At 43.9% G+C, this 26,721-nt stretch overlaps 4 protein-coding genes across 5 annotated transcripts; all 4 read right to left on the bottom strand.

Moving 5' to 3' along the window:
- Positions 1-1,131: 1,131 nt before the first annotated feature.
- Positions 1,132-2,338, bottom strand: LOC122017475 (tuliposide A-converting enzyme 1, chloroplastic-like). The gene has a single exon (XM_042575101.1). The coding sequence runs from the start codon at positions 2,290-2,292 to the stop codon at positions 1,312-1,314; it is 981 nt and encodes a 326-aa protein (XP_042431035.1). The 5' UTR covers positions 2,293-2,338; the 3' UTR covers positions 1,132-1,311.
- Positions 2,339-3,237: 899 nt separating this feature from the next.
- LOC122016738 (alternative NAD(P)H-ubiquinone oxidoreductase C1, chloroplastic/mitochondrial-like) lies at positions 3,238-8,802 on the bottom strand. Its single transcript, XM_042574129.1, has 11 exons — positions 8,521-8,802; positions 7,890-8,080; positions 7,459-7,554; positions 7,040-7,106; positions 6,752-6,938; positions 6,366-6,459; positions 5,337-5,552; positions 4,080-4,481; positions 3,933-4,009; positions 3,645-3,748; positions 3,238-3,544 (listed from the first exon to the last, which is right to left on the bottom strand). Exons 1-11 carry the CDS (start codon positions 8,690-8,692, stop codon positions 3,402-3,404), a joined length of 1,749 nt encoding a protein of 582 aa, XP_042430063.1. The 5' UTR covers positions 8,693-8,802; the 3' UTR covers positions 3,238-3,401.
- Positions 8,803-9,387: 585 nt separating this feature from the next.
- LOC122016601 (protein CURVATURE THYLAKOID 1D, chloroplastic-like) lies at positions 9,388-23,360 on the bottom strand. 2 transcript variants are annotated; one of them, XM_042573957.1, is made up of 5 exons: positions 23,165-23,360; positions 22,824-23,032; positions 9,910-10,014; positions 9,750-9,821; positions 9,388-9,600 (listed from the first exon to the last, which is right to left on the bottom strand). In XM_042573957.1, exons 1-5 carry the CDS (start codon positions 23,319-23,321, stop codon positions 9,529-9,531), a joined length of 615 nt encoding a protein of 204 aa, XP_042429891.1. In that variant the 5' UTR covers positions 23,322-23,360; the 3' UTR covers positions 9,388-9,528. The 2 variants fall into 2 exon arrangements, with proteins under 2 accessions (XP_042429891.1, XP_042429890.1); XM_042573956.1 differs by lacking the exons at positions 9,388-9,600; positions 9,750-9,821; positions 9,910-10,014; positions 23,165-23,360 and adding an exon at positions 19,922-22,701 and having other exon boundaries at positions 22,824-22,964.
- A 515-nt stretch (positions 23,361-23,875) lies between these two features.
- Positions 23,876-25,775, bottom strand: LOC122017028 (purine permease 3-like). Its single transcript, XM_042574491.1, has 2 exons — positions 24,415-25,775; positions 23,876-24,347 (listed from the first exon to the last, which is right to left on the bottom strand). Exons 1-2 carry the CDS (start codon positions 25,387-25,389, stop codon positions 24,003-24,005), a joined length of 1,320 nt encoding a protein of 439 aa, XP_042430425.1. The 5' UTR covers positions 25,390-25,775; the 3' UTR covers positions 23,876-24,002.
- Positions 25,776-26,721: the final 946 nt, after the last annotated feature.

Genomic DNA, 26,721 nt, shown 5'->3' with positions numbered 1-26,721 from the left:
ACAATAGTGTTGCTCCTTTTTTTTATTCAAATAATTTTAAAATTTTAATAAGTGTTTATAATTTGATAATGATTTTTTTTTATAAAAAAAAAATAGTGCGAGCACTAACGTGGTGGTATTGTATGGACCCAAAAAAACAAACATTTTCGTAGCTCCTACTAGAGGTGTCCTAAGAGCATCCGCTTAAAACTCCCATTGTAACGTGGATGGAATGAAGGCGTTCCCTCTCCTTCGTTTTCTCTTTTCTTTTCTTGAAGAAGCGGCTCCGTGATAGAGATGTTCGTTCGTTCGTTTGTTTTTTTTTTTTTTTATTAAATGTTATTTTATTTATGTTTTAAAAAATAAAAATATTTAAAAAAGAGAGATGAGTGTTGAGAAAATTATTAATGTTATTTTAGGTTACTAATTTGTGAATTTAAATTTTATATAAATTTAATTATATATAATATAAAATATAAAGGACAGATAAAAACATATATAATAAAAACTATGAGACCCATAAAAAAAATTAATTTTTTTAATAATAGAGAGACATGTAAAATCCAAGGAACTCTTCTTTTAATTAAGTTTTTTTCAATTTTTAAAAAATAGTAAAATGGCGTTTATAATATGATAATGTTTTTTTTTTTTTTTTTTTTTTTGAGAAAAAATGGGTGGATCATTAAAAAAGAGTTGTTGAAAACAGTTTTTTGTTTTTTTTAACGGAGCCTGCAATTTAGGAGCCCCAATAATAACACAATACAATATTATAAGCTCGATGTGCTGGCATTAATTATCCATTTTTTCAGGGCCTTTTTATGAAATATCATTAAATAATTACTTCGATAACCACAAAGATATTTCAAACTATTTAAATGCAAATTTCGAAAACTAGTCCACGCCATGTCCCTATCATGGTCAGCAGCGCGACGATTACCAAGCGAAAAAAATCATTAAAATGTGTTACACGGGAATACTTTTAAAAATTAAATAAAAGCAAACGTCATTCGTACAATTAACCAACAAAGTCAAATTAATAACAGCAAATGACTTTGATCAGATCCTGAACCATTCGTAATTTTTTTTGTTTCTTTCAGGAAAAAATCATTCTGAAACTAAATTAATAATAATATTAATTATCTCAACGAGCAATTAATAATAATAATAATATTATAAATGTAAATTTATTGAAATCTGTTTCGGGGAGATTAAAATAGATATTGCACTCCTTAATTAAAAGATTAAAAGCATGAAATCTAGGTTCTTTTACGGCTCTCAAAGCAACGGATCTGAGTTCTGTGCGAATCTTAAAGCTACGGATACCTGTTTCCTCTACTCGCCGGAGTTGAGAAAGGCGGCGACGGTCTTCAACATGTTCGCCGAAATATCGCAGGCGGGGTTGATGAGGTGGAAGACATGGGAGGCGTCCGGGCCTTCTGCCTCCTCCAGCCGCGCTTCCCCCTTCCAGCCGCTCTGCCTCAGCAGTTCGTGGTACGCCCGCCCCCTGTCCTTCAGCATGTCCTTCTCTGCCACCGCCACTACCACCCGGCGGCCTGGAAGCGCCACCAGGCTGGCCGCCCCCTTCGCCGCCGGGTTGATTAGCGGATCGTCCGCCCCGTCGGTCCCTGGAGACGCCACCTGCCACAGTTTATCTATCATCTCTCTGTCCGCCGAAGCCCTAGATTCCGACCCGATCGGCTCCGATCCCCAAAAGAAAGGGTGAATCAGCAGCAAACCCTCGATCGCCGCTTCATCCCGCCCCAGCCCCTCCGCCGCCGCGCGCAGCGCTGCGTGGTGGACGATGTTGGCCCCGGCGCTGTCGCCGGCCAGGAACAGCCGCCCCAGATCCGCCCGCCCCTCCGCCAGCCACGGCTCCTCCGCCGGCCGCGACGCGACCCACCGCAGCGCCGCGAAGCAGTCATCGTACGCGGCCGGCAGTGGGCACTCGGGCGCACGGCGGTACTCGACGGACACGGCGACCACGCCCGCAGCGGCGACGAGGGCGTTGAGGTAGTTGTGGTAGGTAGGCGAGGCGGCGCTCTCGATGACGAAGCCGCCGCCATGAAAGTAGACGAGGACAGGGAGCGCGCGGTCGGGCTGGGGGTGGCCCGGGAGGTAAAGGCGAGCGGAGAGGTTGGTGGCGGGATCGACGAGAACGTCCTTGGAGACGACGCCGGTGGCGGAGTCGACACCGGCGGGAACGACGCCGGTGCCGAGGAAACGCTCGACGCGGCCGCTCTTGTAGACGCGGAGGAATGGAAAAGCATCGAGGGCAATTTCGTCGGGGGATTCGACTGGAGTGACGGCGGCCATAGCTGGAAGAAGAAGGGCTCGACGCTCGACGGGGTTTCAGTGAGGAAAGGGTTTAATTTATAATGAGCCTTTGTTTTTAAAAAACAAATTAATAATATTATTATTTTAAGATTATCGGATAATCCATAAGGTTAATATGAACAAATGATAAAACAAAAGGTTATTTTTCTTTTATTAATTTATTTTCCATTTTTTTGGAGTTTAAAAAATAATAATAATTGAGAGAAAAAAAAAGACAGTCTAGAAGCTGGCAATAAATACTCTTTTAATTAGTTTGGTATCGGCGCTAGAGTAGGTAAGACATTCAGTGACATAGTAGAAATGCCTTCTATTTTTTATTTTAATTTTGGAAAAATATTAAACTTGTAATAAACAAATTTACCTGTAACCGCTGAGCGATATCAATTGTAGATGTTAAATTTTAATATGAATTATAAACATTATATTTAATAAAAAAATAAAAGATAATAATTTTAGAACTAAGAATTACAGTACTATTAATTACTTTCCAACTGGATATAGTTTTAATAACTAATTTAATTTACCATGCACAATAAACATGAATCAATTTGCGACCTAATACTAAGATTGAGCATGTGTTTTTTCATATCTTGATTACATATACTAATAATTAATAATTATTTATAATTTATCTCTTTCGTATTAACTTAAGAATAAATTGATGGAGACATTAAGTGTGAGGAAATCATCTTTTACCACATGACCTACTCCTGAGATGAAATAAGAAGATCAAATTCAGATTTTAAATAGAAAAAATATTCTAAAAATCTCAATTTTCCCTGGTATGTGAATTATTATAGTAAAAATTAATTATGTTAATTTTAAACATTCCTCATAACTCATTTTTTAAATGATATGAAAAGAGATAAATCATAAGTGCAATTTACAGACAATCATCAAAAAACTAAAAATCTAAAGAATAGAAGAATTTTTTTTTCCGAAAACACGTGCCGTCCAGACCGGACCAATAGGTGAACTAGGAGGAAGGTAAGATTGTTTACCTCCCAGATTAATTGAGTGAATCTTGAACACTTGAATTATCAAAAAAATATATATATATATATATATATATATATATATGGTTCAGTTTACGACAAGCCTGTAATGGCTTTAGCAATGCTGCTCTGGAGCATGGCAATAGAATCAATGGCAGTCTTGGCAAGCCAACTCACGCCAACCTTTAACCGGTGCTCATCGGTCGGCATTCGGATCAAGTACGCTATCTTCCTCGCTGCAATGTTAGCAGAGCCGACATGAAGAATGCGACTTCAATCGTCATCGACTATTGATTATGCTGCAAACGAAGGAGAAGATTCGAGAGTGATGCTTACCTGCATGACCAAGAGGACCATCCAAGGTGAGTCCGTCAATGAAACTAGGTGAGATGGCAGCATCATTCATTCCCAAAGTCATCATCTCACCCAGGTTTTGGAACCTAAAAAGGAAGGGAAAAAGTGTGAATTGTATGAATTGGTTTTGAACTCCAAGTATATGTATGATATTCCACACTTTTTGCTATACATAACGGAAACTACATGCAGATGCGATTCTGTGCATGGTTATGTCGAAAGCGAGCGAGCTATATTCATCGGAAAATAAAAGCTGAACTAGTTACAAACCTAAATGGTAACAGAGGTCGACCATTAATGGCAGCCCAGAGATTCCAACCAGTAAAATCCGCTTGCTGAAAAGCAACCTGAGAAAATTTACAGTTAGTGTAGATCATTGGTTATCAGATGATGAGTCAAACAGATTGTAGCAGGTACTTGTGCGGTGGCCGGAAGTATTTTGCCAGAAGAATCTCTCAGAGCTGATGAATCTCCGATTGCAAATATTCTGGGATGCCCTCTTACACGGAGAGTTTCATCGGTCTCAGCTTGTCCCTTTCCATTCAGTGGGATTCCACTGTAATAATCAGTCGATGTCAGCTGTGGAATGAGAGGTTTAGACCCTACTGTCCACAACACCAAATCGGCTTCAAGAATTTGACTTCCAAGGCCTCTTTGAGCAGGTTGAAGGTTTAAAATGAATTTCTCGCCGCCAGTTGAAGCACCACTGCCTACTTCTGTGGATGCTGTCACCTTAGTCAAATCTTCAGAACTTGAAGTCTCTTTTATGCAACTTACGAAATATCCCAAGAAAAGCTGGACATTCCGAGATTGAAGAATCTGTAACATACAAATACACTTGTTTTATTTACAATTAATCGCAAATACAATGGCACTCTTCTAGTCAGCGACAACTCATTTTACACTCTGAGGAAGAAACTAATACGTTTTCAAATTTATGTAATAAAAATGATATTATTTGGTTCAAATTTATCTTTTCATCTGATGGGCTCTAGTAGTGCACCAGGCATTTTAAGCGATAATATAGTTAGGAATATCGATTTTAAATATATCACATAAGAGCTTATTAATACCCAAAGTATATTGTGAGCTGATACGAAACATGGATGCACAAATAGTTCCTAATTCTAAAATAAAATTGGACTAAAGTTCAAATTATAATTTTGCTATCGTTCTATTCATTATTCATAGTTTCAGATTTTTTGTATGGTAAATTGACCCCACTTCACATTGACTCCACTCCTCCCAGATGAGAAAATCTATGTACTATTGATTGTGGTTTATCGAAACATTTTCATCTCAAACATGTGGCAAGCTAGACCGAGAACACAATGTTGTGCAAGTTGTCCAATTCTCCAATAACTGGGCAGTTCATGATATTCACCATAAGGTAAAATCTTTCCAAGAGAGAGACTTTAAGTTAGCAAAAGGAGAATTCGATGACTACTGCTAACCCGCATAGACTGGGGACATAATAAGACAAACAAAAATGTTCAGGTAATTTTGATTGCACACACATTACTAGCTAGCCACACTTAACAAATACAAATCTTAGGCTTGATAAAGCTACTGACAGTAGTAAGCCTCTTCAACTAGTCAAAAAATATAATATGCAGAGAACTACCAAAAAATAAGTGAAAGATGAATAATTTAGGAGGTGATCGGAAATCTTACTCTTAGTGCAACTTCTCTATTTCCAGGAGGAGCATTAGGACAGATGGTTGGTTCAACATTAATTGCTTGAACTATTCCTTTATCCTTTAATCTTTCTGAGATAGTAGCAGCTAACTCCACTCCTGAGTAGCCACAACCAACAATAGCTACGGAAATGGGAGAACAAGCCTTTCCAAATCTGTTCCTCTCCAAACTCTTCAAGCGTTCATCAACTTTCTATAGCACAGAAAGAAAAAAAGTTACATACAGGATGTACAAAGAAAAAACAGGATTCATGAACAAAAATCTATTGTATGTAACTATGTTACTCAGATTTGGATGATTTGTCATCAGTGATCAATACTCAATAGGATGTCAAATATCAACTTAAGTGTCACTGTCAGACAGAATAAGAGAACCAAGACTTCAAGTATAAGAGCAAGGATGAAGCCAAGACTCACTAATATAAATACAGCAAGTGGCCCTACAAAGATAGTTATGAACACTTTCAAATCAGATTTGGCTGTCCTTGAGCAGGAAGATGATTGTCCAATTGGCAGTTGGTACCATTTTGTTTTTTGGTCAGCTTAAGTTTTACCTTGCAATAATCATGTCAAATGACATAAGAATGGTAAAAAGATTATTCTGTTGACAACATCATCATGATCCTTGCTTTCCTGGTGTCTAAGATAACAAGCAGAAAAATTAGAAGAAATGACAAACACTCAAACAGGAGAGTAAGTCAATTGATTAAGATGTTATTCTATATCTGATGCAGAGAAATCTAGAAATTTATCTGCATCTTGAAGATTTGAAATTTTTTGTTTCCAGTCAGAAATTATAGTTACTCATCAGCCCAAGAAAGAACTGCTACTTTTGTGAATGCAACTTTAAACAGTGTTAAAAAATCTTCATTGTATAACCTATTCTTTGTTGAGTGAACAAAGCATTACCTTAATCTAGTTGATATTACATATAGATAAATTAACCAAAAAGTTGGAATGCTATATGTAACATGAAGTAACATGCATAAAACCTCCAGGAGCTTACATGAGCATCTGCCAAGGTTGAGAATGGCAACGCATATTCAGCAGATCCAGGAACAACATCCAATTTAGATTCAGCTCCTAAAGCTAGGACCAGCCTGGCTGCCCGGTAGAAAGGAAATGTTGGGTCAGCAAGAGATAAACAGAACAAAGGACTAATAATTCAGTCATGCCGGCAACAACACCAGACTAGTATAAGAGATAGATTGAAATGAATGTTTCTGTTTAAAAGATGAAATCAGGCTTCTTAGAGATTAGAATAAGTGTTGATGACAGTTATTTTTTCAAGGATCAGCAAGGGACTAATAATTAATTTAGCATAATCTTAGATTAACAAAATGGTATTTTTCTTTCCATAAATGAGATTTATAGCAGAGGAATCTAATATACCAATCATATTCGATCATAACTCCACTTTCAAGATGAACAGTTCCTCCTAATGTGCTTCCGCGATCAGGGGTAGATTGATTCAAATGATCAGAAGGATGCAACAACTTTACTCTATCTTTGATGAACTGTATGCTGGTACTCTTCAGCAAATCTGTAAATAAAGGTGCTACTTCCCATGCATCTACTTCTGTCATATGATAGTAATCGAGGGAGGAATCACAACGATGCACAAATTAGGTGTCATATATATAAAGAAGAATCATTTCATCTGAGCTACAATATCTATACCTCCCGATAGCAATTCATACAGCATCGGCTTGAAAACAAATCTATCAGACTGGTCTACTAGCACAACCTGAAACATCAGGTTAAGGGATTAAAAAACACCAAAAGACAACCCATTCTTTCACAGTTATGAACACATCATAATCAACTCTCTAAGCCTCTCATGATCTTTCTCATAAGGTGGCTTTTCTATAGCCAAATTCTTCAGATATTTGAAAGGTCAAAACTTATATTATGTAGCACGAGAAAAAAGTAAGAAACTTCCCAGTCTAAAGTCCTGAGATAAACCAATATAGTTAGCATCTAAAATGTGGATAGTAGTATGGTTTCTTCAAACAAACAAAAGTTATAAAAGAAAAAGGTAACCATATCAAGACACCGGTAGTACATTAGGCATCACAACTTAGTAACTGAAAGCCTACCTGAGGTCTTTTGTCATCTGCCCAGACAAGAGATTCCAACCTAAGAGCTGTGTATAGTCCCCCAAATCCACCACCTAAAATGCAGATTCGTGGTCTCTGAATGATAAACATATTAATTAGTTGAAGAAGGAAAACAACTATATTTAAAGAAAAGCATCATCAAACTGAGTCTGAGACATGAATGTAAAATGTTGATAATCTCGGATTTGTTTTTGGTCTTTTAATCTCAGATTTTTTTAAAAAAAAGAAACAAGTTTAAGCAACTCCAATCTGGTAATGGCAAAAATATACACCTTAAAATAGAGTAAAATCATAAATTGATTATTCTCAATCATGTCCCAAGAAACATTTTTTAATTTTATTTGCTTTATGCAACAGTTTGTGTGTGACTCTGGGCCTACAGACAAGCGATCAGGTATAGTTGTACTGACCTGTTTCTCTGGCCATGTATAAGATGTAGATGCTGCTTCACCTCCTGATGCTTGAGCAATGAATTTAACTCCATTTCCACCCGATAATGTACTATGGAAGAACCCCAAGTGAGTTGCTGCAAAGATTGCCAAAGCACCTGCACATCTCTTGGAAATTCCGAAAGCTGATCTCCCGAAATGGTCTCTTAGTCCTGCAATCATTTGAGAAGCAACTAAAGTATTGAAACCCTTTTTCCCGAGAATTAATAGTTCCCAAGACAGCAATAGAAATCCAAGAAATTGACAGAATGCAATAAAATTGCAGCTATTACTTCACAGTGGTATGGAAAAAGCTAAAACTATATAGATTGCTAACAACACATAACACAGAATAGATGCAAATAAAACAAAAACTTAGATATTAAGTTACAGTGGCAGTACATCCTTAGATTTCCGTCTGTAGTATGTAGACTGAGACTGCGAAAGAGGTGGACACTGGTAATCGAGCATAAGCTATAGTAAACAGCCTCAAGCCCATTACCAACTCTTTGCCCTAACCTCCAAGACTCATGAATCCGACATTTCGAGCCATTACAACAACTCTAATTCAACACTACCAGAATCAACAAGCATCGAAGGTCAAAAGGGGGACCTTTGGAAGGTACTGAGGGACCGGCGTCGTTTTTGAACAGCCGAACACCAGGTCTGGGCCCGACCACCGACGGCCCTCCGACGAGAACCGGGAAGCGCCAGCAAGCTGAGCTGTTCATCGAGGTGGCAAAGGGTGGAGGAGATTGCAGTCGGAGAGCCAAAACCAAGACCATATCGGCAGAAGACGAGTGGAAATGGGGATGACGATTGAAGAGCTTCTTCCACCCGCGGCAGAAACGCTAGGGATGTGGCCACCCCCACCACCTACAAAAGATTTGGCTTCTTCTTGATATTTACAATTTTAGGAGGCGTATTGTGCATATTTTATATTTACGGGCCTGATTGTTTATTGGACTTGAAATGGGCCTACTCGATTACCCATTGGACTTGCATGCTTAATTCACAACCCACGTGAAGAGTGTTTTTTTCGTTTTTTGAAGTGTTTGTAAGTTGAAATTTTGATTTGATCGATAGTGTATGGAGCGGTGCGATGGTTTGACGTTGAATGTTATCACATAAAATCTTAGAGTTGAAATTAAGAAATTAAACGCATGTCTTATCACTTACACTAATGATTAATAGTCATCCTTTATTTATCTACTCCGTGTTGAACTAAGGACGAATTGACGAAGATGTTAGGACAAGTGAATTATCTTTTTGACACATGTTAACAAGCACACATTTTCAAAAATCTGTAGTCGGAATTGATTCCACCCCCATCAAGCATTTAGAATGATCCTGGTTTTAGAAACATCATATAAGTGACTTGTGCAGGTTTGCGAAAACTAGTAGATGTGGTCGAAACAAGGTAAATCGACATGAAAGGTGAAAGCCCCCTTACACTAGGAGGGGGTTCAACGAGACTTGGTAACATAAAAGCCCTCTCACTGTTTCACCATCATTTTCAAGATCCAGACTCAAGAAATGCATATCAAAACTTCTACGAATCCACTCCACAATAGAAACATTTCACCAGATTGGTTGAAGCATGTATTACAATCTCATTCTTTCATTCATCGCTAGGGCCTAATATCTTGTCCTTGGTATCTTGAAGGTTCGAGAAAAATTCATCCCTGTTTTCCTGAAAATTTATCAAAAACACAATAACTATGTAAAAGAATTTCATCCTTGTTTTCCTGTAGATTTATTATGGCAAGAACAATAACTATGTAACTGGTTTCAGAATTTGGAGGAAAAGAGGGGTTAAATTAAAGGGAAAAGAAATTGCACCTTGAAGATGAGATATCGCGAGGTGAACCAGATGGTGAAGCTGAGGCCAATAACTTCGAGAACCTTAGGGACCTGTTTCGTGGGGCAGTTTGGATTAATTGAATAAGTCTGGTAATACTGCAACTAGTTTGATCAATTAAACTTGAAATGGAAAGTATACCACAGGGACTGAATCAAGTGTAGAAATAACAGTAGACGAAATCCAAAGTGCAACAAGAGAACCGACTCCCAAGAAGAGGATGGGATAAGATTGTTCAGCGTCCTTCTGCATCATACAATAGAATGATTCATGTGAGCTAGTCAAACCACAGAATGTATAAGGATTTTTAAGGGGAAAAAAAAAACAAGGCCAGAGCATTTTCGAATCTTTTACTATGCTTAGGATATGATCTACTCTCATCTAAGAGCAGGTTATAACAATTAATATGAAAGCAAAACTAATCCTATGCATAAGCATAGTAATGTGTTGAAAATGGGCTATGAGTTGGAATTTAAAGTTTGGGACATTAAAGCCGAAAGTGGAGAAAATTATGACTCACTGGTTTAGAGTCACATGGTGGGTTATGATACAATAAAGAAATTTTATAAGCTTAAATGAGTAAGATACTAATAACTTGGGCTCAAACATTTTGAGTCAGTATTGAGCCTCACAAATTAATGAATTAGTTCTCTCATCTAACTGGGTTTCCGCGATTCATTCTTCTAAAATAACCATGCCACAAGAACAGATGTGTTATGATTTTTATCTCTAAAGTCTAGGCCAAAGGTCAGATTCATAAAATAGGGCATTTTGCAGACTGGAATATGTGCCAGCAGTTTGTATTTTCCCTGAATAAAACTTAGGCCAAGAAAAATAGATGGTTATTTTTGAAACAAGAGGCATGAAGAAGTCAGTTTTGTTTGCAGTTCATACCTTTGAAATAGCGGAAACATGATTAGCAAGTTCCCAAAACTTTGACCAAATCCAAAGCATAGTATAAGCAAGATTTCCTGATTCCTTAACTTTCTATTATCAACAAATGTCATTTCCTAAATCCTCAAGTCATTTTATATAGTAAAAGATTTAGCAAGATGAGTGTATGGAAGATATAGATACACACAGATCCATGACAATGGTTGTTAACTTATTGTTTCTTTAATATAATGTTATCAAAATCTTACTAAAATCCATTTAATAATTTCAACTGGCAACCGTCAAGCATAATGAACCAGGCTTTCATATAGTCTGTACAAACCCTATCAAGTTACAATTAAAGTATGTTTAAATGTACAAAATCTTCATTCCAATTGAAGAAACACTAACTGAGGTTCTGAAATTCAAAAGGTCATGCAAATTGTAGATAACAACAACATATTTTAGTCTTGATGTGCTTCTTTCAATTGTGGCCTTTTGGAAAAATCAGAAGGATATAGATTGCTTGGATCTCGGATCTCAATATTTTCATCTCTCAAACCAGAATTGATCTACACAAGCACAAACTGGACCAACACCACAAAGCAATGAGGCACCTATATAAGCAAAAACATATTTAAGCAAGGAGGCAACCCTTTATCACCATACCACAAAAATCAATACTTTGTTATCTTGAGAGATATCACGGGGAAAGTGATTTTGAGGATAAACTGTTGACAGGACATAAACTGAAATGAAAAAACAGGCTCTGAAGTTTTCATTCAGACAGCAACATGATGTGGACGCCTTTGTTAGACGTCATTTTAATCGGAAGTAAATTACTAGCTTGAAATAAATATACTACTACCGATAATTTGGAATAAATCTATTACTACCTAATTAGCTACTAAATAAATCTGCTACTACCTATTTGATTACTGTCCAAATTCTGCTACTGTCCAAATTTGCTATTATTATAAGTAGAAATAAATAAAGGGTATTTATTTATTTGATTCTTATTTCCTTTAGGGATTGTCTTTTCCTTTTTCTCCTTGAATAATCCATGTAATTAACTCCTAATAAACGGAGTGTATCAATGAAGAGGGAAGAAAATTGAGTAATTGGGACTCTGTCTAGGACGAGTCTTTCCTCCTCCATTTCCCCCTTACGTGTTGCATGACCAAGTACGGGACTCGATCCTATACTCGGGACCATATCAACTTGGTATCAGAGTCGATCATGGGTGACACGGATCCGATCGCATCCAAACTCGATGACTTCATGGAGAAATTGACCTCGCATCAACAAGTTTTTATGAAGCAAATCACCTCCCGCCAGTAAGAACTAGAGGAGCAGATTGTCGAGATTTCCCGTACTGTTCAAGATGCTAGATGACGACCTTTACCCACTGCAGGCAGCCCTACCAGCGCAGAGTATGGCCCTTCTAGAGGCTCGGGGGTCAGACCTGAACTGCCAACTAGCGGCATCATGGCTCCGCGATACTCAAAGATGGAGCTCCCCACTTATTTTGGAGAAGGGGATCCGCTGAGCTGGGTTAAAAGATGCGAAAAATTCTTTACCAACCAAAGGACCGCAGAGGCTGACAAGGTTGGCCTTGCTGCCTTCCACTTGGTAGGGGAAGCCCAAGTTTGGTTTGATCAGGTAGAGCAAGAAGAGCCAGAGATGACTTGGAAGCGGTTCAGAGACCACTGTCATATCCGCTTTGGCCCGCCTCTAAGCAACAATCCTTTGGTAGAGCTAGCAAATCTGAAGCAAGGCTCTGTAGAAGACTACCAGCGCCAATTTCAATCTCTCCTCGCCCGAACCTCGGACCTCCGACCCCGACAACAGGTTGACTTGTTCACAGCAGAGCTAGTTGAAGATCTTCATATCGACATTGAGCTACAGAAGCCTGGAAACCTGGGCATTGCAATGAATATGGCCAGGGCATTAGAACGGAAGCAATGCTTCCATCGAGGCGGGCGCCCACTGCGTACTAATTGGGGCGGAATCACATCCAAGTTCAACCCTAGCAGTGGAGGCCCTCCTGTAGCAAAGACCAAGGCCATGGGGGACAACAACAAAGGGACTCCACCTACCTCATTCTTCAAGCGTCTATCTCGCGCGGAGATGGCAGAACAAAGAGATAAAGGCCTCTGTTTTAATTGCGACGAGTCCTACTCCACGGATCACAAGTGTAAGCGCCTATTCTGGATTAAAGTACCGGATGATGATAGTTGATCTGGCGGTAAGAATGAGGGATCCACTTCCTGAAGGGTCTCAGCTTGAGGACAGATGGAGGGCTGACTAAGCGGTTAATGGTCGCGCCGAGCAGCTGAGTAGGTCCGAGCGGAACCAAAGATAACCCAGTCATGGACCAGGGTTTCCGACGCCAAGGCAGGAGAACCGAATGGCCGATCGGGGCGTCTGCCAGGCTGGGACCGAAGGTCCGAGTGGGTGGTCCGTTCGGCCAGGCTAAGGGCGAGGGTATGAAGGTTAGCCGAGCGGCCTATTCGTTCGGCTCAGGATACGGGGTGTCAGCAAGGGTATGTTTGATGATTACGCCGTACACAAGAGTGTACGATGGAGGATCTCGCCGTCATATCATGGAGAGGTTGATACAGTGGCGGTATGGCCTAATGGGCGTCTTTCTGACAGACCCATACCTGGACATGATCCTTCTGACAGACCCTTACCTGGGCATGGTCGAAAGCAGGTGATTGCTTTGATTGGCGCGCCCAGGCTCCTTCGAGAGGTCTATATAAGGTCTCCATTTCTTCACCGGAGGTACGCAAGTCTTCATCTGGAGGCCACCTTTTTGTTATTCCTCGCCTGACTTGAGCGTCGGAGGGCCGTCGCCTGGACACCCCTCCCGGCTCGGTTTTGCTGCAGGTTCGCCGGAGCACTCGAGGATCCAGCAGGGAGCGCCACGTGCCCAGTGTCCGTTGACTCCTGGTTCGGACAGGATCAATAGTGAAGGTGAGGAAGAAGGAGAGACGCACCCAGAAATTTCCCTCCATGCTATCAGTGGGGTTAGAAACTCACAAACAATGCAGCTGTTGGCCACATCACACGGGATACCTGTCTCGGTATTGGTGGATTCAGGAAGTACACACAACTTCGTGCGTGAAGGGCTAGTGCCAGACCTGAAGGTGGAGATTCAAAAGCGACCAGGCTTGAAGGTATGTGTTGCCAACGGAGACACGTGCCAAGCTTAGGCCTCTGCAAGTCGATACCCCTATAGATGGGCAAAGATACCTTCTCTGTTGATCTCTCTATGCTTCCGTTGGAGAGGTTTGACATGATTTTGGGAGTCAAATGACTGCGCACCCTAGGTCCCATTATATGGGACTTCCGTTCCCTGACGATGAAATTTGTCCTGGCAGGCAAAGAGGTCCTCTGGCGTGGTCACCCGTTGGAATCGAAGCCAGGTACAGCCATGATACGCGGCGAGGAATTCATGGGAAACAAACTGGAGTCATTGCTTGAGGATTACGATGACTTATTTCAAGAACCTGCAGGCCTCCCTCCACCTCGAAACTGTGATTACCGTATCACACTCTTGCCAGGATCCACCCCCGTGGTGATCCGCCCTTACCACTACCCGCAGCTGCAGAAGGATGAGATCGAGCGACAATGCACCCAGATGCTCATCCACGGTATCATCCGACCTACTAAGTCGCCTTTTTCGTCATCAGTTCTTCTGGTAAAAAAACAGGATGGCTCATGTCGTTTCTGTATCGATTATCGTGAGCTCAACAACCGTACGATTAAGGACAAGTTTCCCATTCCAATAGTGGAGGAATTACTTGACGAGCTCCATGGGGTGCAGTACTTCACCAAACTAGACTTGCACTCCGGATACCACCAGATTCGGATGGACTCGAGGGATATCGAGAAGACAACCTTCCGTACCCATCATGGACATTTTGAGTTCCTGGTCATGTCGTTCGACCTCACCAACGCCCCGTCAACCTTTCAAGCACTAATGAATGAAGTCTTCCATCCATATCTCCGTAAGTTCGTTTTGGTTTTCTTTGATGACATCTTGATCTACAGCCCCACGAGGGATACTCACTTGGGACATTGTCGGCTTGTCTTTGAATTGTTAAAGGCTAACCTTTTATTTCTAAAAAAATCCAAGTGTTCCTTTGGTCAAGTATCCTACTTGGGTCATGTTATCCATTCCCGAGGGGTCGAGGTGATTCACAACAAAATCCAGGCGATTGAGGAGGGGCCCAGACCTCAAACTTGCAAAGCTCTCAAGGGATTTCTCGGACTAACAGGCTACTACCGCAAATTCATCTAGACTTACGGGCAAATCACAACCCCTCTCATGAGTCTTCTTAGGAAGAATGCATTCCAATGGTCCCAAGAGGTTGAAGAGGCATTTGGCCAATTAAAGAAGTCCTTATCAGAAGCACCAATGCTTAGTTTGCTTAATTTTTTCAAGGTATTTGTAGTAGAGTGTGACGTTTCAGGAAGTGGATTTGGAGCAGTTCTTCAACAACTAGGGCACCCCATTGCTTTCATCAGTCGAAAAATAGCAGAGCATCATCTCAAATTAGCAGCATATGAACGAGAACTCATTGGTTTAGCCAAAGCCATTATCCATTAGAGGTCATACCTGTGTGGTCGCCACTTTCTGATACGAACAGACCATTATAATTTGAAGTATTTGTTGGAGCAGCGCATCACCACATCACCCCAACAACATTGGATTAGCAAGCTAATGGGCTTCGACTTTCGGGTGGAATTTAAGGCGAGCCATTTGAATCGTGCTGCAGACGCCCTCTCCCGCTGTCACGAGGAGGAACCTATTATAATGGCTCTTTCTATTCCCAGTGCAGAGATCTTTGATAAGATACGAAGCGAAGTGAACTCTAATTCTGAGCTGTTCCGGTTACTACGCCGAGTTCAAAGTGGAGAGGAGGGGCCCGAGTGGGAAACTCGAGAGGAGGGGCCCGAGTGGGAAACTCGGGATGAATTAATCTTCTACAAGGGCCGGGATTTCCTTCCCGGCAAATCTCCGCTGCTTCCCATAGTGATCGCAATTTTTCATGAGGCGGGGCATGAGGGGATACAGAAGACATTACACCGCCTTCGTGCCGACTTCTATTGGCCAGGTATGAAGCGGGATATCTTGACCTTTGTGCAATAATGTGTTACCTGTTAGTGCAACAAATGGATGAACTTGCAACCAGCAGGTCTACTTCAACCTCTTTCCATCCCTGAACAAGTATGGGCAGACATCTCCATGGACTTTATTGAGGGTTGATCCTGTCTGGAAGCTAAGAAAACGAACCTGCCGGTATGACGTGTCTGGAAGGTTGACCGCATCCCCATGACCCGGTCGATGAGCTGTCCGCTGCGTTGACCAGATCGTCAGAAGTCCTCCTCCGGTCAACTGTACCTGTATCCAGCGACCGGGTTCCCCCGGTCTCTGGTACCTCGATGCTCGAGGCGAATCCCACAGACATATAAGTAACCGCATAATAACATGAGAATAAAATAAGTATGAAACGAGTGCAATGACGTACCCTGGCCCAGGGGGGCGCCCTCGGATGGGTGGATGAGCTGATCGGGCTACTGACCGAGTCGTCGCGACTCTGAATAGTAGATAAATGTCCGCTCGGTGAGTAGTTGGCTCTAGTGGCTCGGATGATGCACTATCCGACTACAACCTCGGCTCACAGGCCAAAATACAACAGTGGCTCGCAAGCCGGAACACGGCACGCAGGCCGGATAAACCCAATAACCCACCATGATGATAACGATGCAAAGAGTAAAATACCTCGGCGCGATGGCCGGAATTACCCAAATAGTACCAAGCTGCGGCTACCTGGACGGTGACAATATCTACTAAAGACAGCAGCAGTAGACGCGTGAGGGGGAGGCAACGGCTGTCGGCGGCGGCTGTGGCCGCGGGGGAAGGCAGCGGTGGATGCTGTGGACTGCAGTGAGCGACGGAGGATGACGATGGTGGTCGCCGGAGGGTGGCGCCAGCTGGGAGCAGTGATGGCGGCTGCTGGAGATGTCGGCAGCGACATCTGTTGTCGCTGGAAGCCGTGACGACGGTATACGCCGGAAGTGGCGAAGCGCCGGGGGCGACAGCAGTGATGGGAAGCGTCGGCTGAAGATCTCTACAGGCGAGAGAAAACGAAAGCCGGCAACGCGAGGAAGAGGAGAAGAGGCTAGGCGATGGCGGCCGGCGATGGCCCCGGCGAACAGTGCCCGATGGGGAGGAAGAAGACCTCCCGTCATCTCCGCTGGCGGCGGCCTCCTCAACCACGAGAAAAAACCCCTCCCTTTTTTCTGTGAACAGTGCTGCCTTTATCTCAAAAACCTACCCCTGCCAAATGTCCATACTGCCCTCCTCCCTAATCTCTTCACCGGATCACAAGCCTCCCCTTCGAGTCTAGTCGAAGGAGGCGTGAGTCCGACTGACTGGACAGTCTATTGCAAAGAGTTGAATCACTCTCGATGTCAAAGCCAAATCGCTAAACCAATAATATAATATCGCTCGAGCGGTCGCTATAATAGTGGTGTCGTAGGAGATGGTAGCGATACCGAGCGGACAAAATCTGTAATCAGACCAATGCTAAGAGCGCAGTCGCGAAGATACAAACCGGACGATCGAAGTGATGCCGATCGGATGGATAGACGTCGAGCGGAAGATGCCGAGCGAGCGACAACAAGCTAAGTGATCGGCGTATAAAATGACAACCAACCGAATGACACGTGGGATACCGAGTAAACCGAGTGGACCAGCGATGCTGTGTGTGACCATGGAGGTGCCGAACAAAAACATCTCTACGAGCGATGACGATGCTGGGCACAAGACAACGAAGATGCTGAATAGGCGATCTGAATGATGTCGATCGATCGGATAGATGCCGGGCGGGCGATGCCGCGCGTATGACCGGAATGATGTCGATCGGTCGGATAGATGCCGGGCGGGCGATGCAGCGCGTACGACCGGAATGATGTCGATCGGTCGGATAGATGCCGGGCGGGCGATGCAGCGCGTACGACCGGAATGATGTCGATCGGTCGAATAGATACCGAGCGGGCGATGCAGCGCGTACGACCGGAATGATGTCGATCGGTCGGATAGATGCCGAGCGGGCGATGCAGCGCGTACGACCGGAATGATGTCGATCGGTCGGATAGATACCGAGCGGGCGATGCAGCGCGTACGACCGGAATGATGTCGATCGGTCGGATAGATGCCGAGCGGACGATGCCGCGCGTACGACCGGAATGATGTCGATCGGTCGGATAGATACCTGGCCGCGACGACTTCTCGACCCCGAACGGGGGAGATAGATGATCATGAATCTGGTCCGTGACCAGTGAAGGCCGCTCATCCCCGAACGGGGGATATAGATATATGATGTGCTAGTTCGCTGAACTGGTCCGAAACCGGTGATGATCGCTTGAATATAATCCTCCCGGCCGATCAGCTCGGGGGCCTTCGGTGATAACTCGACCCCGAACGGGGGAGATAGAATATATGATATGCTGGTCCGTGCAGAGGTCTTCAGCCCGGGAGGTTTATAGTCACCGGCCCGACTGCGTCCCGACTCTTGGTCGGTCGCCCGAGAGGTTTATAGTCGCCGGCCCGACTCTCGATTTTTAACGACGGTGCTCGTCGGTCTCCAAGTGAGACTACACACCCGGCCGAACGGCTCGGGCCTTCGTCGTCGAGTGCTTGGCTCGGAAAACCATATACCCGGCCAACCGGCTCGGGCCTTCACATTGAGCGCTTGGCTCGTATATAATCCTCCCCGAGGTAGTCTCGGCTAAAATGTACCTGGCCGAGCGGCTCAGGCCTTCGCTCCCTGAGGAAGTACTCAGCTAAAATGTACCTGGCCGAGCGGCTCAGGCCTTCGCTCCCTGAGGAAGTACTCAGCTATAATGTACCTGGCCGAGCGGCTCAGGCCTTCGCTCCCTAGCGACCAGCGGAGATCTGCATTAGCTCCCTACTCCCGAACACCCGTGGAGTTAGGAGAACATAAGACACTCTTCATAATACAAGGCAATAACCTCCCTCTATCATCCTGAACAGCGCAGGGTTTTGGTTTCCCATCCTGCCATAATAGTATGCAGCCCGGCCCGGCCGACCGGCTCGGGGATATTTACGATAATCTCGACCTAACCGAATGGTTGAGGTCTCAGATTTCAAGCGTCTAGCCCGTATCACCTACGCAGCCCTGCCTAGTGGTTCGGGGTCTTCGATTTCGAACGCTGCTTATATTCTATGCGCAGCCCGGCCGAGCGGCCTGGGGTCTTCGGGATATCCTTCCCGACCGAACGGCTCAGGATCTTCTATTTCAAGCATCGCTCGTATCCCATACGCAGCCCGGCCAAACGGCTCGGGGTCTTCGGGTTCGAGCTCTTGGCTCGGATATAAACCTCCCGGCCGATCGGCTCGGGGGCCTTCGGCTTCGAGCCCCTGGCTCGGATATAAACTTCCCGGCCGAACGGCTCGGGGGCCTTCGGCTTCGAGCCTGTGGCTCGGATATAAACCTCCCAGCCGAACGGCTCGGGGGCCTTCGTCTTCGAGCCCCTGGCTCGGATATAAACCTCCCAGCCAATCGGCTCGGGGGCCTTCGTCTTCGAGCCTGTGGCTCGGATATAAACCTCCCGGCCGAACGGCCCGGGGGCCTTCGTCTTCGAGCCCCTGGCTCGGATATAAACCTCCCGGCCGATCGGCTCGGGGGCCTTCGTCTTCGAGCCTGTGGCTCGGATATAAACCTCCCGGCCGATCGGCACGGGGGCCTTCGGGGCTAGTACAGATCATATAACTGACAGAACAAATAACAAAAAAACTGACCGTGATCATGAGGATGGTAGAACTATCCGGCGTCGTTCATCTTCACGTTCCAGATCAGGCGCGTTCCCACAGACGGCGCCATTTTGATCCTGTCTGGAAGCTAAGAAAACGAACCTGCCGGTATGACGTGTCTGGAAGGTTGACCGCATCCCCATGACCCGATCGATGAGCTGTCCGCTGCGTTGACCAGATCGTCAGAAGTCCTCCTCCGGTCAACTGTACCTGTATCCAGCGACCGGGTTCCCCCGGTCTCTGGTACCACGGTGCTCGAGGCGAATCCCACAGACATATAAGTAACCGCATAATAACATGAGAATAAAATAAGTATGAAACGAGTGCAATGACGTACCCTGGCTCAGGGGGGCGCCCTCGGATGGGTGGATGAGTTGATCGGGCTACTGACCGAGTCGTCGCGACTCTGAATAGTAGATAAATGTCCGCTCGGTGAGTAGTTGGCTCCAGTGGCTCGGATGATGCACTATCCGACTACAACCTCGGCTCGCAGGCCAAAATACAACAGTGGCTCGCAAGCCGGAACACGGCACGCAGGCCGGATAAACCCAATAACCCACCATGATGATAACGATGCAAAGAGTAAAATACCTCGGCGCGATGGCCGGAATTACCCAAATAGTACCAAGCTGCGGCTACCTGGAAGGTGACAATATCTACTAAAGACAGCGGCAGTAGACGCGTGAGGGGGAGGCAACGGCTGTCGGCGGCGGCTGTGGCCGCGGGGGAAGGCAGCGGTGGATGCTGTGGACTGCAGTGAGCGACGGAGGATGACGATGGTGGTCGCCGGAGGGCGGCGCCAGCTGGGAGCAGTGATGGCGGCTGCTGGAGATGTCGGCAGCGACATCTGTTGTCGCTGGAAGCCGTGACGACGGTATACGCCGGAAGTGGCGAAGCTAGATACCGAAGGCAGTGGTGTCGAACGCCGAAGACAGTGGCGACGGTGACAACTGCCGGGGGCGACAGCAGTGATGGGAAGCGTCGGTTGAAGATCTCTACAGGCGAGAGAAAACGAAAGCCGGCAACGCGAGGAAGAGGAGAAGAGGCTAGGCGATGGCGGCCGGCGATGGCCCCGGCGAACAGTGCCCGATGGGGAGGAAGAAGACCTCCCGTCATCTCCGCTGGCGGCGGCCTCCTCAACCACGAGAAAAAACCCCTCCCTTTTTTCTGTGAACAGTGCTGCCTTTATCTCAAAAACCTACCCCTGCCAAATGTCCATACTGCCCTCCTCCCTAATCTCTTCACCGGATCAAGGGTCTTCCGAGGGTAAAGGGTAAATCAGTCTTGTTTGTAATTGTGGACCGTTTATCCAAGTATGCTCATTTCATTCCCCTAGCCTATCCGTATACAGCGATCTCAGTGGCTACGATCTTCTTTACTAAGATATTCCGCCTCCACGGAATGTCTGAATCTATTGTCTCTGATCGTGACAAGGTTTTCCTTAGCTCCTTTTGGCGGGAATTGTTCCGACTTTGTGGAACCAAGATATCTTTTTCTTCAGCCTACCACCCACAGACTGATGGACAAACGAAGGTGGTTAATCGTATCATTGAAATGTATCTGCTCTGCCTTGTTGGGAATCAACCGTAGAAATGGCTTGAATGACTTCCATGGGGCTGAGTATTGCTACAACACATATTTCCATACTGCTTTAGTCACCATTTCAGCTAGTGTATGGATGAGAGCCCCTTCGTCTCCTATCTTATTCTGGAGGCTCTACTCGTGTTGCTGTAGTAGATCGTGCCTTGATGGAGACGGATGAGGTGCTTCAGGTGGCGAGGGCACGTTTACTGCAATCCCAACAGCGGACCAAATTGGCTTTTGACTCCTCTCACCGTGAATTGAGCTTTGCAGTGGGTGACTGGGTCTGGTTGCGCCTACAGCCGTATCGCCAACTATCGGTGGCTCGCCAACGTTATCACAAGTTGCTTCCCAAATATTTCGGTTCATTTCATGTGGCGGCACGCATTGGGTATGTTGCTTACAGACTTCATTTACCGCCTGATAGCCACATCCATGATGTTTTTCACGTCTCATTGCTAAAGCCATATAAGGGCTCTCCACCAGATAATGCGGGAACCTTACCTTAGATGTGTGAAGGTCAAGCTTTACATGTTCCCCATACAATTCTGTGCAGCCGTCTTAACAGAGGGACACGGGAGTACTTAGTGCATTGGGCAGGTTCCTCCATTGAAGATGCTACTTGGGAACCGGCCGGGAAGTTCCTCTCCGTCTACCCAACCTTCGAGCTTGGGGACAAGCTCAACATTGAGGAGGGGAGTGATGATGTGGACGCCTTTGTTGGACGTCACTATAATCGGAAGCAAATTACTAGTTTCGAATAAATCTGCTACTACCTAATTTGACAATTTTGTTACTACCTAATTAGCTACTGAATAAATCTGCTACTGCCTATTTGGTTACTATCCAAATTCTGCTACTGTCCAAATTTGCTACTGTTATAAGTAGAAATAAATAAAGGGCATTTATTTATTTGATTCCTTGTTTCCTTAAGGGATTGTCTTTTTCTTTTTCTCCTTGAATAGTCCATGTAATTAACTCCTTATAAAAGGAGTGTTATTATCAATGAAGAGGGAAGAAAATTGAGTAATTGGGACTCTGTCTAGAACAAGTCTTTCCTCCTCCCTTTCCCCATTACGTGTTGCATGACCAAGTACGGGTCCGGATCTCGACCTGTGACTCAATCCTATACTCGGGACCATATCACAACCATTCAATTCATTACAAAGGAACCCAGTTAAAAAACAAGAATGTGTACAGCTTCTTAACATCAAGATATAAAATATTTGCTGCTAACCCATGTTAGCAATTGCGGTACACAATACTAGTCACTTTCCGTACAGAATAAGTATAATCAGAAAAGCAAGAAGAAAGTTTCTTCATTCATTGCAGTTAATGTGCTACTCGTATTTAGATACTTCATCAGATTTAAATGCTTTAGAGGAGGTTCATTACAGCATCAAAGACAGTGGTGAAAACGAGAGAAGGCCATGGACCAATCTTATGCTGAAGCTGGAGTTGGCAAAGGCACACAGGACATAAGCAGAATGCCTTCATGGAAGTTCCTACCAAGATTCGATACTCTACTCATTTAAAGTATCATCAGACTCCATACACATCTATCATTGCCTGTTTTCACAAAATCGTAGCTCCACGAGCATGCCAAGCTAACACATCTACCGTTCTACCTAAAGTTAATACCATTGATCCAGTAACACTAACCGATTTATTAGGCATAGTGAACTAGTTAAGTTAGGAATTAAACAACGACTCCAGTACGAAACAAGAACCCTAGAACTGATACATGTACCTTGATGTTGAGCTTAGACAGAGGGCTATCAGCAGATTCATTAACCCCTTCACTGCCATCCAGATTATCTTTCCAGCCTGAGTTCCAGTTCATGTGTAAGGAAGGGCCTTCGGCCTTCTTCGTGGTATCATCGTCCACCAAGTCGGACGTGGATGTCACCTCGTCGGAGACATTGGCCCGCAGCGGACATGCCCCAGAATTGCGAAATCCTGGATCGAAAGTCAAGTACAAGAAAGTCTATAGTACTTCAACGATCTATCAAATCGATCCGAGGCACCATCAAGAACAACAAGATTAAACCCCTGAAAAGAAAGGGATTAGACCAAGACAGGGCGACGAACCTGACTTGGGCTCCAAGGAGCGAGACGAAAGGAGGAGCTCGGTCGAAAAGAGGCAAGGGGAGTGAAGGAGCAGGACAGGGGAAGGGGCTGCGACGGCGAGCGGTCGGTGGAGGTGGCGGAGCGAGAGGAGGCTGCGGGGAGGCGACGAAAGCTCCATTTCGCTTGATGCGTGCGTGCGTGCGTGACAGACTGTCTGTCTTTATCTGGGCGAGCCCTGTCATTTGCTTAACTTTTGCAAAATGACCACGGAGTTTTTAAATTCTCAACATCACCCGCTAAAGTTTTCAGACAATAATTCTCTACGTTTTTTAGCCGCCGAAGATAATTATATTCACCCAAGCCAGATATTCATCCACCAAGACGTTTCAAATTATGTGAAACGAGATAGATCATAGAGCGGGAGAAATTTTTCTCCTAATAGCTACATCCCCTAAAAATTGAACTACTAACCAACTGAGCACTGCACGGACAAAAATTATCTACCCAAATATTGACAACATCATGCAATTATTTTCATTAAATAAAATTTTCAAAAATTTTTAATGATTTTAAAACTTTAAAATAATTTAAAATGGGACAGAGATGGAACATATTATCGGAATTGGAACTTTGATTCTTGATGTGCCAAATATCTTGTAGGTTGGTTCTTCACCATCACAAATTATTCTTTAATTTGTAGCCATCATTTTTTGTCAAGGATAGATCCTCCACTATATCAACATTTTTTTTTTATTAATCAAGACGTTTAAATTTTGGTTATAGATTTGTTCTAATATTTTCATGGATAGAAAAACATTTTTATTAAGCGCACAACACAGAACAATCTAGTGAGCATCGATCATGGAGCTTGATCACTAACAGTGATGTAGTTTTGTTTCTTCTTGCTCTTCTTCTCCTTCTGTTCCGTGTATTCTCCGTAAGAATAAGAAGCCAGGCCCCAGAGGGAGAGCAAGAGGGCGACCACCTTCTGGCTCGTGAATTTCTCGTGGTAGAAGATGGCGGCGAGCACCTCGGTGATGGGAATGAAGACGGCGATGAGGATTCCGGCGAGGAGCGTGTTGACGCAGAAGATGACTCCGACGGTGCCGAGGAAGAAGAACTGCCAGAAGATGGCGGACCAGACCAGGACCACGTAGTATCTCACCTCGCCGAGATCGAAGTGCCTCGCTTCTCTCGGAATTGCCTGCAAGACTCGATTTTGATGGGATGAATTAGAGTGGAGATTGTAAGAATTCGAGTTGGAGATGAACCTGGAAATCGTTGTTGACGATCATGCCGACGGTGCAGAAGGCGGTGGCGAAGAAACCAATGACGAGCTGCATCTCCATGACGAGGGTGTAGGTGATGGTCTGTTCCGCCTTGGCGTAGACGAGCTCCACCAGCGGGAGGACGAGGCCGTAGAGTGCCGCCGCCCCCAGGGTGAGCACGAACCCGCGGTAGTACCCGGCTTGGCTCACACCGGCGGGACGGTCGGAGCTACCGTGGAGTCCCAGCATGACGGCGCCCACCGTGAGCAGCGCCACCGCGTTGATGGAGTAGGCGGTGAAGCGCTGGCGCACGATGAGGAAGGCGAAGAAGGCAGTGAAGGCGAGCTGGGTCGAGATAAGGAGGGCGGAGGTGGAGACTGGGAGGAAGGCGAGGCCGTAGGCGTAGAGGAAGTCGTCGAGGCCGGTGAGGAGGCCGAGGACGGCGGAGGCGAGGAAGATGCGCGGCGTGAGGAAGAACAACTTGGGCTTCGTCGGAGAGCGGCGGCTGCGGTAGCGGTAAGAGAAGATGAGGGGGAGGAGAAGAAGGGGCCACCCACCGGTCTCCAGCCAGCTAGCGAGCCACTGCCGGTGACCGCCTCCGCGGAAGTAGAGGCGGGAGATGAGGGGCCCGCCGGTGTTGCCGAGCGCCATGAGGACGCAGTTGAGGGCGACGAGTGCGCGCTTCAAGGATTTGCTCATGGTGGCGGGAGGTGGATCAGCCGAGGCGGCGGCGCCATTGTCCCGACCTTCGACGTCCATGGCGATCGAGGCGTTCGCCGCTGCGTGCGTCGTCTTGTGAATCACGATGGGGAACCAGAACAAGTGGAGGTGCGGCCGCATCAATGGAGATAAAAAAAAGGCCCTTTTATTATTATTTAAAAAAAATAAAGAAAAATAATGTTCATCAGGATAAAAGTTTACCTTTATTTGACTATATATCAATTTTATATCATTTTTAATAATCACTTGATATATCATAGAGGGATAAGTAATAGTAGTCGGTCCAGGACTAGCTCAGTATATGGGATAATAATAATAATGGTCGAGGTCGAAACTGGATTTTATTTATCACCTCCATCTACGAGGATGAGAGAATGATCCACTATTGGTTAATTAATTTTGATGCTCTTCATCTATTTAATAAGTGGAGATTACTAAAATCGTAATTTTAGGGACCAAAAAATCCCACCCGCTTGTTTGTCTATGTACTTATCAATTTAGATTTGTATTAAACTCACTTTTAAGAGCATCCAATGCAAACTTTTTAAAATATTTGTAAAATTAATAAAGCTCAACAAAAGAAACTCTAATGAGTTGGGAGATGAGCTTTAAGGTTTTTATTTTAAGAACAAGTTTGATTTTTCAAATTTATTTGTTTCTCTTGAAAATGAAATTATTAATCATTGAAAAATAAATATTACATGTTTAACTTTTTAAAATCATTAATTATTTTATTTAATAATTAAATTATACATTTTTTTTTGAAAATAAACATATTTGATAAATTAAAAAAAATACAAATGACTATAATTAAATTAAAATTCATATGTTAATTAAATATTAAATAAAAATTATAAATAAAATTAAATTAAAAATCATAAGTTCAATAATTTATTAATTAAAAATTACAAATAAATTAAATGAAAATTAAATAAAATATTAGTAAAAATTATATAGAAATATTAAATGAAAAAATAATAAATAAAGATGTGTGATTTGTAATGTATGACCTATAAAAAAAATTATATGGAGATTTTTTTTTTATTATGGAGAGAATAGTAAATTTTTTTTTATTTTTGATGTGCTATTGATGTGGCATATTGAAAAAAAAAAAAAAAAAAAAAAAAATTATGGTGAGACTTAACTATTGGAGATGCCATAATAGCATGGAACAGTCTAACGGTACTACACGTAAAGAATAATATTACACTGAATACCGCGTGAGCTTCATAATAAATACAACGAGAAGATGTAGTCAAAGAAAGTGAAATTAAATACTAAAAAGAATTCAATGTCATGACATGTTTGCAAGGATTCGATGCATGACAATATTCTGAGCAAAGGAATTAAAATTGCGATTTAACCTAAGGCAAAAAAGCAACTTTCACCATTATTTTATATTAAATGAAAAGGCATAAATAAAGCCTACATGAGTTATCATCTACAGTGAAAATATAAATTTACCTTATGTTTGTCACTTGCCCTTCTCTCCTTTCAAGGGATAACGAAGAAGTAAACAGGTTGCAGCAGATAACGACGAAGTAAAGTAAACAAGTGTATATCAACGGGTCAAGCTTTTCTTTGTAGAGT

The sequence above is a fragment of the Zingiber officinale genome, chromosome 8B (genome assembly GCF_018446385.1).
Source record: "Zingiber officinale cultivar Zhangliang chromosome 8B, Zo_v1.1, whole genome shotgun sequence".
Classification (NCBI taxonomy): Eukaryota; Viridiplantae; Streptophyta; class Magnoliopsida; order Zingiberales; family Zingiberaceae; genus Zingiber; species Zingiber officinale.
Note: the sequence above shows the minus strand (reverse complement) of the source record. Positions and strands in the feature narration are given on the sequence as shown.

Bases quoted from the DNA above. Each gene is read 5' to 3' on its own strand.
- LOC122017475 (XM_042575101.1), bottom strand. From the start codon at position 2,292: ATGGCCGCCGTCACTCCAGTCGAATCCCCCGACGAAATTGCCCTCGAT.
- LOC122016738 (XM_042574129.1), bottom strand. From the start codon at position 8,692: ATGGTCTTGGTTTTGGCTCTCCGACTGCAATCTCCTCCACCCTTTGCC. The intron at 6,460-6,751 runs GTATATTAGATT...CCGGGCAGCCAG, and splicing joins GTTATGATCGAATATGATTG to GCTGGTCCTAGCTTTAGGAG. The intron at 4,482-5,336 runs GTAAGATTTCCG...TGTATGTTACAG, and splicing joins ATAGAGAAGTTGCACTAAGA to ATTCTTCAATCTCGGAATGT.
- LOC122016601 (XM_042573956.1), bottom strand. From the start codon at position 20,608: ATGACGGGAGGTCTTCTTCCTCCCCATCGGGCACTGTTCGCCGGGGCC.
- LOC122017028 (XM_042574491.1), bottom strand. From the start codon at position 25,389: ATGATATATCAAGTGATTATTAAAAATGATATAAAATTGATATATAGT. The intron at 24,348-24,414 runs GTTCATCTCCAA...CGAGTCTTGCAG, and splicing joins TCGTCAACAACGATTTCCAG to GCAATTCCGAGAGAAGCGAG.